At 32.7% G+C, this 15,886-nt stretch overlaps 2 protein-coding genes across 4 annotated transcripts; both read left to right on the forward strand.

The window, feature by feature from the left end:
- The first annotated feature begins 550 nt into the window (after positions 1 to 550).
- Positions 551 to 7,219, forward strand: LOC114371184 (V-type proton ATPase subunit B 2-like). Of its 2 annotated transcripts, none has more exons than XM_028328623.1 (15): positions 551 to 683; positions 1,432 to 1,496; positions 1,760 to 1,815; positions 1,923 to 2,021; positions 2,598 to 2,657; positions 3,912 to 4,023; positions 4,106 to 4,314; positions 4,408 to 4,536; positions 5,030 to 5,167; positions 5,352 to 5,502; positions 5,585 to 5,667; positions 6,051 to 6,098; positions 6,216 to 6,269; positions 6,359 to 6,442; positions 6,549 to 7,219. In XM_028328623.1, exons 2-15 carry the CDS (start codon positions 1,439 to 1,441, stop codon positions 6,732 to 6,734), a joined length of 1,467 nt encoding a protein of 488 aa, XP_028184424.1. In that variant the 5' UTR covers positions 551 to 683; positions 1,432 to 1,438; the 3' UTR covers positions 6,735 to 7,219. The 2 variants fall into 2 exon arrangements, with proteins under 2 accessions (XP_028184424.1, XP_028184425.1); XM_028328624.1 differs by having other exon boundaries at positions 626 to 836.
- Positions 7,220 to 10,969: 3,750 nt separating this feature from the next.
- Positions 10,970 to 14,366, forward strand: LOC114372321 (dnaJ homolog subfamily C member 17-like). 2 transcript variants are annotated; one of them, XR_003658201.1, is made up of 4 exons: positions 10,970 to 11,701; positions 11,965 to 12,147; positions 12,876 to 12,962; positions 13,704 to 14,366. XR_003658201.1 is itself a non-coding variant. In XM_028329819.1 (3 exons), the coding sequence occupies exons 1-3, from the start codon at positions 11,042 to 11,044 to the stop codon at positions 12,894 to 12,896; spliced, it is 864 nt and encodes a 287-aa protein (XP_028185620.1). In that variant the 5' UTR covers positions 10,970 to 11,041; the 3' UTR covers positions 12,897 to 13,324. The 2 variants fall into 2 exon arrangements, 1 of the variants encoding a protein (XP_028185620.1); XM_028329819.1 differs by lacking the exon at positions 13,704 to 14,366 and having other exon boundaries at positions 12,876 to 13,324.
- Positions 14,367 to 15,886: the final 1,520 nt, after the last annotated feature.

Consider the following 15,886-nt stretch of genomic DNA (forward strand, 5'->3'; position numbering starts at 1 on the left):
TCCTTTTTCTAGTTAGAAACACTTTATTTTAACACAATTTTTTCTTTTGATTAAAATTTATTAAAAAACATAAAATTATGGATGTGTGTATTAAATTATAAATAAAGAATGAGCCAAATTTTGTAATTTTTAATTAACAATATAAAATATACTATAAAAATTTAGTAAAACATAAATTATTATATGATTTTAATCACTTTTTACCAACACAATTTTTATCAACACGAGAAGAATTTTTAATTTTTGAAAAATAATTAATTAGAGACTAGACATTGTGGCAAAATAAATAGATATTTTGTATTAATAAGAAAATAAAGAAATATTTGAGATAAAGATTAATAGAGACCACAGTTATCTTTATGCGTGTAATAATTTTGTGCATTAGAGAGTGTCTTTGCAATATTTGTTAATTTCCCCATCAATTAAATGCGGAAAATGAGCATGGAGTTGTGGGTCATGTTTCATTATTTACTTTCCCACCTGACCCAAGAAAAATGCAGTTACTCTTCAAATCAAGGTTGAAATTCGAAGAGATTTTACTCTTTTATTTCTGGAAATAAAAATAAATAATAATTTGATCTGTTCTGTTAAAAAATTATGGTCCAATAGATCCGTGTTGCTAACCCACAGTCCCTCCCTCACCCACGTCTCTCCCCGCTTCAGATCTTAAACGTCTTTCGCTGGTGCGTTTTTTTCTCTTCCGATCCATTTCCTCACTCATTTCTCTTCGATCTTCCAATAATCATTCAATTCTGCGTTTCTCCTTCTCATTGTTTCGCCCAAATCTTACTATCAGTTCTTCATTTGTCTGCTTCAAAGGTTTTTGAGTAATCAAAGTATGAACAAACTAGCTCACAGTTCGATCACTTATCTACTCGAATAAAACTACAGTGCCTTTAATTTTGAATATTGCTGTTTTTTTTTTTATTATTATGTTTGTGAACATCTGCTTTATTTTATTTTATTATTGTTCATCGTGTTTAGTTCAGCCGCTTAATTCAGTAGCGATTGATTCGGATCAATCCATTTTTTTAACATACAAATGAAGTGCAATTTGGATCCGAGTGTTGTTATTTTCGCTGTAGTTTTTGTTAGAGTGAACCGCATTTTCTAAAAATTAGGCTAGTTTTAAATTATATATTTGAGGAACTAAGTATATTTGAAGCATTGATTTAGTGGTTAAAATCTTTAGACTGTTTTGGTGATAACTCACTAAGCTTTCAAGGAATAGTTTATTAGTTTTTATTTATTCTTTTTTTTCTTTTACTGTGATGGTGTCTGTGTTGACTTTGTTTTGGATTGTGTTTTTGGCGTTTGCTTTGTCTTAATTATTGATTATTGATCAGAACAATGCCTTTTTAGTGTCGCTTCTCATTTGTGTTTGCATGAATTGACTTTTGTTCAACTCCTCTTTGGTCTGCTTGTCTGAAGTTCCAAGATGGGTGTGGCTGAGAACATTCCCGATATGGAGGAGGGTACCTTGGAGATTGGAATGGGTATGTGTCTTACTAGTATTGGTTTGCCTCTCTTAATTAATTTTCTACTGTGATTGGATTCCCTGTGGGTGTGTATATACTAGTCATCGATAAATGAAGATGGGATATTTAATGCTTGCCATTATGTATGAAAGAGAGTTTGCAAGCTAGACTAATAGACTACTGGGTTGATACTTGATCAATCAACGTTGATAACTTGTGGTATTTATTCCATTATTATTCAGTTTCTCCCTAAATTATTTGTTTGCATAATAATGTTGCAGAATACAGAACTGTATCTGGAGTTGCTGGACCATTGGTCATTCTTGACAAAGTTAAGGTAATGATGGTGTGCTAGTTGATATTTTTAATGAATTTTCTGGTATTTTGGTTTTCTCAATATTCTGCTGTGACTAAAGTTTATATTTTATACTGAAACTGCATCAGGGACCCAAATTTCAAGAGATTGTTAATATTCGTTTAGGAGATGGAACTACTCGGCGTGGACAAGTTCTAGAGGTTGATGGTGAAAAAGCTGTTGTTCAGGTTAGAGACTATTCCATGTATAATCTTCTTCTGTACTTGCCTCTTGTCTTTGAGTTGATGGCTTGAAGATTTATGTGCTTATTTTTTAGGCATAACCAAAACATTATAAAATTCCCCTGCTGTTTACTTTGTGAACAATTTTCTTAGTTAGAAAGGCCTTCACTGTTGTCTACTTTACTAATGTAGTTGCAGTGACTTTAAAAGGATGGCCCAGTGCAGGAATCTCCCACTAAGTGGGGATGTGGCTGTATTAATAGTGTGATAGATTTTGTGGGCTTCATTGACATAAAATCAATTACAAAATATGAGATCATAAAATAATTAATTATTAACTTTCATCCTAATTGTGAAATGAAAGTTACCGGGATGCATCCGTCTTATTTTACTTTGAAAATTTAGTATCATTTTATATCACTGTTAATTTTTCCGTATTTTTACCGGGATGCATCCGTCTTATTTTCCGGCATGGCCAGGTTAGGATTCAATAGCAAATAATTTTGTCACTGTTAGGTTTAGCTATTCTGCTAGTACCATTATCAATGGAAGTTTATTCACCTTTTTTAAACTATTGACCAGGTATTTGAAGGTACATCTGGAATCGACAATAAATTTACGACTGTGCAATTTACTGGAGAGGTGAAGACTCAGTTATTACTGTTCTCTATATGGAAAGGTTCATGTAAAATGATGCATGCACATTTTATTGCTTTTTCCCATCAGTATCTTCTGCCTGGTGCTTTGTCTCAGTAGCATTGAAATTTCAATTCTGTAGGACCTATTTTTCTTGTAGAAAACACATAATTGAGCTGATCATTGGCTGTTTTTTCAATGCGCTTTCTTCTATATTATCACAGATTCATATGACAAATCCAATTATAACTATATCGTGAGCTTGTTGAAACTGCAGTTTTTCCTCACTTCAAAAAAGGACAATTTGATTTCACCAGTATCAATATAATTTGCACTACTCATCAATTGACTTGATTAATTTTCTAATTTTACATTTAGCTTTTATTTTTCGCCTGTTTACTTGAAATTTGTTGCGGAAAGTGGAGACTTCAATTTTAAGATATAATACATTCAAATGTACATGTTATAAACCAACTTTTAATAAGAAAATAAAGGAAGAACTGTGATACATTGAAGCTGTAGTATTCAAATGTGAATCATCGCATTCAAGCAGGATGGATGAAATGGAGAAAAGCATCGGGGGTGTTATGTGATGCAAAGGTACCGATCAAGCTAAAGGGAAAGTTTTATCGGACTGCGGTAAGACAAGCGATTTTGTACGGAACAGAATGTTGGGCGGTCAAGAGCCAACATGAGACTAAAGTAGGTGTAGCAGAGATGAGGATGTTGCGGTGGATGTGTGGTAAGACTCGATAGGATAAAATTAGAAACGGAGCTATTAGAGAGAGGGTTGGAGTAGCGCCTATTGTAGAGAAGATGGTGGAAAATAGACTTAGGTGGTTTGGACATGTAGAGAGAAGACCGGTAGACTCTGTAGTGAGGAGAGTAGACCAGATGGAGAGAAGGCAAACAATTCGAGGCAGAGGAAGACCCAAAAAGACTATAAGAGAGGTTATCAAGAAGGATCTCGAACTTAATGATTTGGATAGAAGTATGGTACTTGATAGAACATTATGGCGGAAGTTGATCCATGTAGCCGACCCCACCTAGTGGGATAAGGCGTTGTTGTTGTTGTTGTTGTTGTAGTCTGTCCTAAGTTTCCTTACAATTTAGCCACAAGTACTGATTAATGAATTGAAACTAAAAAATTTCCTTTAAATTTTTTCTTTGAATTTCTTTTACATGCTACTTTTACTGTATTGGAATCAATTTATTCCACCTTTTAACTTCCTCTTTTCCTCTCTTTTTGTTTGTCCACAGGTGTTAAAAACTCCTGTCTCACTAGACATGCTTGGACGCATATTTAATGGCTCTGGAAAACCAATTGATAATGGTCCACCAATTTTACCTGAGGCTTACCTGGATATTTCTGGTATTTAACTTCCTTTGCAGTGTTCTACAATTGTATGTTGATGTGTGAATTTTTACCCCCTAATATCTTCCCAATATGTCAGGAAGTTCCATCAATCCTAGTGAGCGAACCTACCCTGAGGAGATGATACAGACTGGAATATCTACAATTGATGTCATGAATTCTATTGCTAGAGGTCAAAAGATCCCTCTATTCTCAGCAGCCGGTCTCCCCCATAATGAAATCGCTGCACAGATCTGTCGTCAGGCTGGCTTAGTCAAGCGACTAGAGAAATCTGATAATCTTCTTGAGGTATAGCTGACTGCTTAATCATTTTCTTAAATTCTTTACTTCTGTACTTTTTGTAAGATGAAAGTGATTTTTCAAAAATACCATGTTATGCAGGGTGGAGAAGAGGACAATTTTGCTATTGTATTTGCAGCTATGGGAGTTAACATGGAGACTGCACAGTTTTTCAAACGTGACTTTGAGGAGAATGGATCAATGGAGAGAGTGACTCTTTTCCTTAATTTGGTAACCCTTTAACAATTAAAATCTGCCAACGTCACTATTACATCATCAATTAACTTTGTTATTTGAATGCAGGGACTAAAAGTGGTGACCAAGAAAAGGTTTAGGACTTTGACTGGTTAAAATTTAGATTAGGGACTAAAAGCATAAATCCTAAAAAATTAGGGACAAAAAAGATAGTCAAGCCCTTTAAAATTTAAGTGAAAAAGAAAAGAAGTAAAATTTTCTAGGATGTACAAGCTGGTGAAGATTTGAATGATAGTTTAGTAAGGTGGTTTTTTCCTATAAAAGAATCTATGACCTTAAAAATTTTAAAGTCGACTATCATATTGTATATGTAGAACTCAAGGTGATAGTGTGTGATGCATTGAGAATGACCTTTTCCCCCCCTCATTAAAAGCAAAATTTAAATGAGGCTTTTTGATTTCCTGACTTGCATGAAGTAGCTAATCCCTAAAATGTTCTCTTGCTAATGTGAATATGTGATTTACTGCAGGCAAATGATCCTACAATTGAGCGTATTATCACTCCTCGTATTGCTCTTACTACTGCTGAATATTTGGCTTATGAATGTGGCAAGCATGTTCTTGTGATACTCACAGATATGAGTTCTTATGCTGATGCTCTTCGTGAGGTAATTTACCTTCAACTGTTATTAGTTTGGAAGAAGCAACAAAAAGATAGGGGACTTGAAACCTTTTATAGGCTTTAATGATGATTTAAAATTGACATTCTTTTATGCCTTTGGTTTATTCTTGGAGTATGAGAAATAACTGAAAATATTTCTATAACAATTTGCATGACACTTGATCCCGTAGGTATCTGCTGCCCGAGAAGAAGTGCCAGGAAGACGTGGTTATCCTGGATATATGTATACAGATCTTGCAACAATTTATGAACGAGCTGGGAGAATTGAGGGGCGTAAAGGCTCTATTACACAAATTCCAATTCTAACCATGCCCAATGATGGTAATGAAATATACAAGTTCATCAGCTATCTTGCATGATGGTTTCTTAACACTGAATGATTATATTTTGAACTTCTGTACAGATATTACGCACCCAACTCCTGATCTAACAGGATATATCACTGAGGGGCAGATATACATCGACAGGCAGCTGTATAATAGACAGGTGGGTTATGTTGAAGCTTTCAGCTGTAATGAACATTGTATACCAAGTTGGATTAGTTACAAGAGAGAATTTGGCAAAGAATGCATCCTAACATTTTAATGTCATATTACTATAAGAACAGTCAATTGCTGGCTTGTTATTCAATGGAAATTAGTCTCACTGAGAAGTTTATGGGTTTCTCCCAACTTTTAATTCTTCTATATTTCATGCTTTTGAATATAAGTTTGAAGTGTTTAGGTTTTATTTTTCCTTTGACAAATCAAGGTTGAATGCTGTGAAAAATGTCACCATTTAGATTGTTGGAGATTTTTGTTGATTGATTAACTATGTGGATTTAATATTGAGGCCAAACCTAAACATTCTAATTCTTTTTAACTGAGCAGATATACCCACCAATCAATGTCCTCCCGTCACTATCTCGGTTGATGAAGGTAAGGTTAATCTCGTTTGTTTGATATCAAGGTGCTTTAAAGTGATAAATATTTTCTGTTTCTTAATTAAAGCAAGTGGTTCACACACTAAAGGTGCATCATTGGTCACTTTTGCAGAGTGCTATTGGTGAGGGAATGACTAGAAAGGATCATTCTGATGTGTCCAACCAGGTCTCTGATCTTGTTTTGTTCATCACATAGTTATTTTTCTGTTCATCACATAGACTATATCTCATTCATGTTATTTTTATTTTTTTCAGCTCTACGCAAATTATGCTATCGGAAAGGATGTGCAGGCAATGAAAGCAGTGGTTGGAGAAGAAGCACTTTCATCTGAGGACCTGGTCTCTAATAACTTTCTATCTTAATAAGTACTATATTTTGTTTCTTAATGTGAAATTGCCCTTGAAGTGATATTAATGGAACTCTTTTCCCCCCTTTTATTAACAGCTGTATCTGGAATTTTTGGAGAAGTTTGAGAGAAAGTTTGTTGCCCAGGGAGCTTATGACACCCGCAATATATTCCAGTCACTAGATCTTGCATGGACTTTACTCCGGATTTTCCCCCGTGAACTTCTTCATCGTATACCAGCCAAGACTCTTGACCAGTTTTATAGCCGAGATGCTGGCAATTGATTATTAAGCAAGCAAGTTCGTATACCTTGGTATCCTTCTCAACCAGTGCCTACTGTCATCAGCAATTTATTTGTTTCTTTGCTTTCTCCCCCCCAAATCCACATTTCTTCTATGCAGCATAAATATAATAAAGGATTGAGTATGTTTGAGTTCCTCATATTTTGAGTTGGTCGGTTAGTCGGAAAGTAGACCCCATAGATGTTATGATTCCTGAGCCATTTTTTCTTTTGGGGGGAAAATGAGTTGTGTTAGTTTGGGATGGGGTCGATTGCGTTGTGGGATGTTGATATTCCCTTCTGTCGGAATTTGTGGACACTGCCTTCCCAATGTATGTTGCTTGTTTCATAATTTTTATTTTTTATTTATCTTGTAATTTGATTGTTTAGGATATTCATAATCAGGATAGTTGTCTTTTGGACACATCCTTGATGTATTTATCGGCATGTGTTTATCAATAATTCAAACAAGCATTTATAGTCTGGCAATATTTGCACTGGTCGCGATCATACGGATGATCCATACAAGAAAATCCCTATGATACTTCTCTGGCTGGCTATTTGGAATGATCCACGTAGTCAGCTTTATTCCCTGCTTTTGGCTGTCCCCACACAAGAACAAGAATCGGTGATTCAATTTCTTTCCTAACAACTTGTTAAAAAGAAAAAGAAAAATAAAAACGGACCTTTAATTGCTGGTATTTAATTTGGATAAAAATAAAACAGGAATAGAAGAGTTGATTTGTGTTAAGTATTATTTACTTGATATGATTCGATTACACCAGATAAGATTTGATTTCTATATAAAAAAATAGATAATTTTATTTTGATTTAATTTGACAAATATATATATAGTATTCACAATTGACAAAAATTATGCTATGAACCTATAACGCTTTATGATAGATTTGTATTTCTGTATGGTTTAATTTTCATAAACGGTGGTATAATATATTTAGATTGCATTTAATTTTTGGATTAATTTTTTTTTAATCCTTTAAATTAAATAATTATTTTTTAAGACCTTCAAAAATCTATTTTTAATTTTTTGTTAGTCCTTCAAATTTTTTGATTAATTATTTTTAGTCTCTTTTTCAATGTGTTAATAATATCATAATTTGTGATGTTATTGTTAGATTTTTAATTTAATTTCTTTAAAAATAATTTATGATAATTTAAAATTATCACAAATTTATATTCATGTTTTTTTCTTTACATATTTTGACGGTTTAAAACCATCAAAAAATCAATTAAAAAAGTTGTCAATTAAAAATAACCATAAATAATAAAACTATGAACACGATGAATAGAAAGACTAAAAGTAATTTTTAAAAGTTTTGAGACACAAATAAAGATAAATCTTTTTAAATGACTAAAAATTAATTATTTGAATTTAAAGGACTAAAAATATATTTTAATCTTAACTGTTTAACATGGAAAAATATTTTGTGTTTTTATCTATGCTTATCTTTTTATTCAAACATTGACAAAACATAGGTTTGGTGAATAAAGGAGAAAGGAGAGTGATGATGTAGGTGTTGGGAAAAAAGCAAGGGGAAAAGAGTTTGCAAACATAAGTTTTGGCATGAATTATCATTTTAGTATTCCAATGGATAAATAAGTGATAATTTAGTCCATTAGAAAATTAAAAAAAATCTTAATAACATCCGAATGTCTAAAAAGTATGATAATTTTAATGATACATTAGTATATAAATTTTATAATTTAATGTTAAAATTATTCTTAAAAATATAATCTAGTATCAAATTGGTTTGTGAACATTATAACATAATTAATATCAAATTGATCCTTAAATATTATAATTTAGTGACAAAATGATCTCATAAAATTAATTATATGATAAAATTATCACACTTTTTATACATTTAGAGACTAAATCAAATTTTTTGTTCTTTCAATAACTAAATTATCATGAATTTATACATTCAAGCATCAAAATATTCATTTACCCTAAGTTTTGAATTGTAAATTTAAGTTTGATAAATATGAGTTTATCGTAATATTTTATATTTAATTATTTCTTGTTCAAATGTACATCGATAAAATGAAATTTGTTTGAATAATACCAACCAAAAGTATTTTTATTTCATTTTCTATTATAAATATATAAACCAAAAATACTTTCAAAAAATGAAGTGATGTCTTGTATCTGATTAAAAGTATAATTAAATTTTGAACCATATCAACTAAGTAACAATTCACACTTGATTGAGTTGAAACATCGAAATAGATTTGACACAACACCTAACATACTAACTTAACATTGGTATCAAAATGAAGTGAAACCTCATAGTTGATAAGAGATATAATTAAATCTAAAATATATCACTTAAGTAATATTTTATACTTAATTGTCTTAACATATCTTTAACGGACAACTAACACACACACGTGTCAACCTACATTTGATAACTGTTATTTTTTTCTTTAAAAAAACATTCAAATTAAAATAATTATTTACATATGGGGTAAGAGAAAATATTTGTATGATAGATTCAACTCATTCAAGGCTTAAGTTGGTGTTAAGTATTGGTGAGCACAGTCATGTGAAGTTGTTGAGTAAGGAAAGAAGTTGCGGATTATGTAGATACTATAATAGAGAGATTTTTTAAAGATCTATGTTGGGATTGCTCCAAAGAATAATGGAGTTAAGTAATTTATGCCTTTGCAAAGATTGGGAGAGATAAGGATTGTTTTACATTGCTAGTGAAAAAAACGTGAGTCACACTCCCTCTCAGGTTGCATTAATTAATTATCTATAGTCAAAATTCATTAAGAAAAAAAAATGTCATACATTAATGATTAAGCATTAAATTTGCTTACTTGCATAATCGGTTACGATTATTACTTGTATGGAATTATATTTATTTTGATATTATGCTTAATTAGTGTGTTGGTGTAAAATGGAAATTTGATTAATCATTTAAATCATTTTTTTCTTATTTACCTAATTACTCTAGTTTAATTTTTTCATCTCAACCAAATAATCTTATTATCCACTTTCTTTCATTTTTTTCATTCATTTACATTTCTCACACTTTCATTTTTTTTCATACCTCTCAACCAAACACATAATTAGGTACATACAATATTTTATATTTTTTTGGGTTAATTAAGTTTTTTGTACTTAAGTTTTTAAAATTTTGATTTTTAGTCATTAAACAAAATATTGACTAGTCAAGGTCTTTAATTTTTCATTATGTCACATGTTTTAGTCTTTGTTGTTCGTAATAATGATGTCAGACTTTCTGATAAAATTACTTTTTCAATTATATGTTTTATTATAGATACATGTGACTTTTTATTTGACACTCAATTAATCTTATCCACCAAGTCAATTGAGTTTGAGATAAAAAAAAATACTTTTAATTGTGATTTCATGTTCAAGCCAAACATTGGACCTCCGTGACCAACCACTTGAGTCAACAATTTTGGATTTTGATGGTATAAATTTTTTTATCCCATAAATACAAAAAAAATTACACAAATAATATAAGTTAAAAATTATTTACCCAAGTGATATTAACATTGTTTATGAAGAGAAATCAATTTCCTCTAAACTGGTTTCTCACATTCACTTTTTGTTTTTGTTTTTTTAATTTTATATTTATTTTTTTGTTTTTTTTTATTTTCTTTTTAAGAATGTTTTTTTCTTTCTCTTTAATTTTTAATTTTATGATTTATATATATATATATATTTTTAAAATTAGTTAATTCCTTTATAATTTTTATAGAGGTGGTTTTTTCGTGCAATTTCATTAATGTTTATGATGTTTTATCAATTGAACAGAGTACAATCCCATAAATATAAATTATGGTTTAAATATATTTTTTATTAACAAAAAATTAATTTTAATATTTTTTATAGAAAGATTGGAATATTTTTTTTAAAAATGAAAATGGAAATCCAGTTTAGAAAAAAAATATCTCAATCATACAATAGTTTTGTTTTTATTTTCATTTAAAAAAATTGTAAATGTAATATTATTCTACATGATTAAAAAAGAATAAAAAATAAATTTTTTTAGATAAATATCATAATCCTCGTGCACTAACGTAATTAAAGTAGAAAATCATAATATATATTTATTTTTTATTTTTTTTAAGAAACAAATTTTATCTATCTTTTTGACAGTATACTTATAAAGAAAACACTTATTTTAAATTTAAAAACACAAGCATTGTTTACCATTTTACCCCTAAGAAGATGATATCAACCTAAAAATTTCGTCTAATTCTCTCTCTATCTGCAGGGTTAGGGTTTTGACGCATCCATCCGTTGTGGTGAAAATGGAGGCAGAGATCGATCACTACGAGGTGCTAGGGTTACCGTCCGGCGAAGAAGGCGCGAAGCTAACGGACAAAGAAATCAACAAGGCCTACCGATGGAAGGCTCTCGAATTGCACCCTGACAAGAGGCCCGACGACGCCAACGCCGCCGCTAACTTCCAACAACTCCGCACCTCGTACGACATCCTCAGGGACGACAAGGCCCGCAAGTTGTTCGACGACCTCTTGCGCGTCAAGCGCGACCGCGAGCTCCGCAATTCGCAGCGCGACGGAAAGCGCCGCAAGATGGTCTCCGATCTCGAGCGCCGGGAGCGCGACGCCAACGCCCCCGATCCCGCCGCGATGGAACGCGAAGAGGAGGCCAGGATCGCGAGGCAGCTCAAGGAGGAGATTGCGAGGATTCGTGCTATGCACGGGAAGAAGGAGGAGGCGGCGGTGAAGCCGGCGGCGAAGAAGAAGGAGAGTGGCGGTGGTGGTGGGGGAGGTGGAGTGGATCAAGAGAAGGTTCTGAAGGTTTCGTGGGAGAAGGTGGGTGAGGATTATGCGGCTGATAAGTTGAGGGAATTGTTCTCCAAGTTTGGTGCAGTGGAAGATGTTGTCATCAAAGGGAGTAAGAAGAAGGGTTCTGCTCTTGTTGTTATGGCCACTAAAGAAGGAGCTGTAAGTTTCTCTCTTTTAATTTTCTTTTTTCACAAGGTTTTTCGAAAACAATCCGTGACCACAATTTCGACAACAATGTCAAGGTTTTTAGGGCCTTTGCAACCACAGCAGGGGCTGTATTTGTCTGTAATTTCCCACATTATAAAAAGTTTTTTAGAGGAGAAATTTTTAGGAGAAATAATTGAAAACAGAGCCTATTCCAATTGTGTTGATTCACTCAATTATTTGTGGTATACTAATTTGTAAATTGTGTCTTTATCCAGGTTTCTGCTACTGGGAGTGTGATTGGCCATCTTGCTAATCCGTTGCTGGTTTTACCTCTTAAACCAGCAACTGTGGCGGATTCTTCGAGTGTTCCAAAATCTGCTGAAACCACCAGGATGAGTAATCTGGTCGGTGCCGGGTATCAAGCTTTTGAGGATTCTGTTCTGAAGAAACTGCAAAAGGTTTGTCGTTTGCTTGTGCCCTTTTCATAGTTTTTTTATTTTTATTAAGCTGCTCTGATGTTTCTTTTATTGGGTTAATGGGTCTTCTTGTTTAACTAAAGTTGGTTACACACACACACACACATATAGCAACCGCTCTGTCACTCCTGCTATTTGCCTGCATCGCTTTTCAATATATGATATGGCGGATTATTGGCTTTCTGCAATCCGCAATTGATAACACTGGACTCATCCATTGTTCGTTATTAAAAATGATATGGAGTATGCATGCTTTATTTTAACCGAATTCAGTGGTGGTTATTGGTCTACCTATAACTTCCCATGTCACAAAGAAATATGGATGCCGTGTATAACCTGAAGCCTATATCAGTCCAAATCTGAAACACTAGTACTTATGATGTTTGGATGATGGAGCTACTCACGGATAAAATTCTTTATCTCTACTGTTTCTAATTCAATTTTATCAGGTGTTGGCATTCTTTTGTAATGAAGTTCAATTGATCCTGAAAAAGGCTTAATTGGACCCTGATAAGTGAAAAGGAGAGTAGCAACTTAAAATGAGTAATTCTCTAAGGAATCTGTCGGGGGATCAGTTCTGAATGTTTTTACTCTAGTTTTGATGAATAAACTGATCTTCTCAGTAATCGGTGTTCCTGTGCCTCCTAATACTATTTATGACACTTGTCACTGAAATCCTGCCTGTTTTCTTGACTTATTTCTCCATGCAGGCTGCGGAAAAGCAAAGATGAGTCTGTCAGGATGATAATCATAAGATTCAATTGTTTGGCATGGTCATCCCCAATTCTATTTATTAGGTACTGAAATTACCATTGTCATTAATGATTCATCATTAGTGATCAGTCAACCGGAGTCTTTGTATCCAGATATACTAATTAAGGAATAGTATACTAGAGAATGTATGTTTACTGTGGATTTTTAAAGTCGTCCTTTAGTTGGTCTTGGCCAGCTTGCTCAATGAAAGAGTATTTTATAGTGCAAGCTTTATGATTCTCTCGCAGAACTGTAAATGGTTCATGTGTGCAGAAATTCACTAAATCTGAAATTTCAATTACTGTACATTCTCTGGCCTAAGGCTGAAGTTTGATGTGATCTTATCTGTATTTCTTGTTGTGTTAAATGGTTGAAATTTATAAAAGTATCAAAGCCTTATAAAACATTTCCAATTCCAAATGGGCAGTAGAGAGGTAGAGTTGAATTGTAGGAATAGGCTAGATTTGCAAGAGACAAGAATGCTAGTAACACACTATTTGTTAAAAATTATTTACAACTACAAAATTATAAGTGAGTCATCAAATAAGATGTGAGATCCACAATTTTGTAATTTCCAATAAATTTCAGCCAATAAGAGTGTGTTGCTAGCATTTCTCTTTTAAGAAATAATGATTGCTATTAGAGTTAATGACCAAAAGATTAACTCCATTTAATTACAATCCATGTACGCTTGTATTAGTGAGGGTGTCACAGGTTTGACAAGGATTGTATATGTTAGTACTATCTGATTTTTAGCTGATTTGTTCTACTTGATTGATTCTCAGGAGTCTACAACCTCTGGTGATATAATTGAAGAAAAATTCCTTTTGATGAAAACCATAAACTGAAAATCGAACCAGTTTGTGTGGTTTTAATGTCATCTGGGTTCTGTGCCAATTGCCAAATGCTGTTGGGTTGCAAACAGAGAAAACCAATACTACCGTGCAAGCAGATGGAAAGTCAAAGACCATTGATTCCCACGATTGTTTAAAATTTTAGTCTCAGTCAAGTTCTCTGTGCTTGCTTATTAGTTTGGAATTCACTCTGCTGCTGTCTGTATATTGTATACAGCACTTAAATGGGAATGGAACTGGGAAGTCGGAATAAGCCCAAATTCTAAGAACACATTTGGCAAAGCTCACTCTTAACGTGCTGGACGAAGCGTTATATACTACAATTACGATATTAATTATTAGACTTGGAAGTGGACATAGAGGAATACTTGGTATGATGCTTCCCTTAGCTCATGTTTGCAATTTGCAAGAACAATAAATAGTTGTATGAACTATGAAGACTATATAGCTTTAGAACGTGTGTCAAGTATCAAAGCTGTTCGATCAAAACTGTGTTGACTGCGAAGCTTTCTTATAGTGCCATTTATACTGGTAATTGCCATGACTGTGTATAATCATGTGTATTTATTTATTTATTTTTATTTTACATATAAAGTAATCCGGCTTGAAGTGTGAAAGACAAACCTGAAAGGTGCAAGACCAAATCAACAACCTTTGGAATTTGGGACAAGAAACTAAAGTAAAAATGGACATAATGGAGGGAATTACACTTCAGTCAGTCAATTACTAAAAACGTAGATGTCTAGATCTCCAGTCGTTGATATTGACGAGTAACCAGTGACAAGTATAGCCATGTTTATTTGAAGCATTTAGTGAACGCACGGGTGAACAAATCAGATAATTAGTTCATTCAATTTGTAATATTATAAAACCATTGGGAGAAAACTAGTTTTTTAGTCCAACTAGTGTTTAACCTAGAAACATATTTTTAGATCACATAAATGCTTAATGCTAAATTATAAATACCCACATAAATTCTTATTATTTAGATTTTTTTTATCCCACATGACATTATAATATATCCATCATGATTTGAAGATTTTACCTAGATTTTAAAAAAAAATTATTTTATGCCAATTATATAATTAATATTAAAAATGTTTAACTTTCGTTAGTTCAATTGCAATTAAACCAATGCAAGAGAAATTAGTATTTTACCAATTATTCAATTATCAATCTGATTTTTAAAACAGTGGTTTGAAGTCTTACAAGACTTGACAAAAGTGGACTAAACAATTGCTTTGTAAGACGTAAAATTGATTGACGATGGAAACATTTTCGGTTGAAAACTATTATCTAAAAAAATTGGAAAACTGAGTATATTGGATAGAGACAGATCACAATTTTAGTGAGATTGTTTATCACTGCATTGCTTCGCCTTTTGGATTTATAAACTGTAACGGGGAGCTTAAGGATCAGTTTTTCCCTTCTAGAGGCATTAGCCAAGGTGATTCTCTTTCACTTTTTTTCTATTGAAAGATTTGCACATTGCATGTTGGCTAAGGGGAAAACAGGTAATTGGATTCCGATATCTATGGGCAGAAATGGACCAAAGATCTCTTTTATTTTTTGCTGATGCTAAAATATTGGTGCCAGAGGCTCTGAGCATCATGTGAATGTGATTAAGGATACGCTTTATTCCTTCAACATCTGGACAAAAAGTTAATAATATTAAATCCAAACTTTATTTCTTTTTCTTGAAAATGTGGATCAGGTCAGACATAGCTTTCTAAGTAATGCATTGGGTTTTTTTGCTAACTTATAATATTGGTCCTTATCTAATTCAAAGAGATATTTTTTTCCAACAAAAAATAGTAAACAAGCAGTATTCTTATGCTACTCTCATTGATAAACTGCATGCTGATTGCTTGTTTACGTGTTTACAAATATTTGATCCAAGATGAGGTAGAAGCCACAGAGACTAAGCGTGAGTTTGGTATTCTATTTGCCTTGTGCGTTAAAAGAGAAATTCATGTCATAACAAGGTTAAAGATGTAGTGGGTATGAAATTTGAGCCGATGAGATGCCAAACATTTACTAACTTTTTAATCTATTTTGGCACTATATGAAAATGTGGGTCAAGGTTCTGTTAGTTGGAGAATTTTTTTTGGTGT

This window comes from Glycine soja, chromosome 10, assembly GCF_004193775.1.
Source record: "Glycine soja cultivar W05 chromosome 10, ASM419377v2, whole genome shotgun sequence".
In the NCBI taxonomy this organism is placed as follows: Eukaryota; Viridiplantae; Streptophyta; class Magnoliopsida; order Fabales; family Fabaceae; genus Glycine; species Glycine soja.

What these genes read in the sequence shown, in the direction of transcription:
- LOC114371184 (XM_028328623.1), top strand. Translation starts at nt 1,439, where the DNA reads ATGGGTGTGGCTGAGAACATTCCCGATATGGAGGAGGGTACCTTGGAG. An exon ending in CTGTGCAATTTACTGGAGAG is followed by an intron (nt 2,658 to 3,911) that starts GTGAAGACTCAG and finishes GTTTGTCCACAG; the next exon opens with GTGTTAAAAACTCCTGTCTC. An exon ending in AATCTGATAATCTTCTTGAG is followed by an intron (nt 4,315 to 4,407) that starts GTATAGCTGACT and finishes CATGTTATGCAG; the next exon opens with GGTGGAGAAGAGGACAATTT.
- LOC114372321 (XM_028329819.1), top strand. Translation starts at nt 11,042, where the DNA reads ATGGAGGCAGAGATCGATCACTACGAGGTGCTAGGGTTACCGTCCGGC. An exon ending in TGGCCACTAAAGAAGGAGCT is followed by an intron (nt 11,702 to 11,964) that starts GTAAGTTTCTCT and finishes GTCTTTATCCAG; the next exon opens with GTTTCTGCTACTGGGAGTGT. An exon ending in TTCTGAAGAAACTGCAAAAG is followed by an intron (nt 12,148 to 12,875) that starts GTTTGTCGTTTG and finishes TTCTCCATGCAG; the next exon opens with GCTGCGGAAAAGCAAAGATG.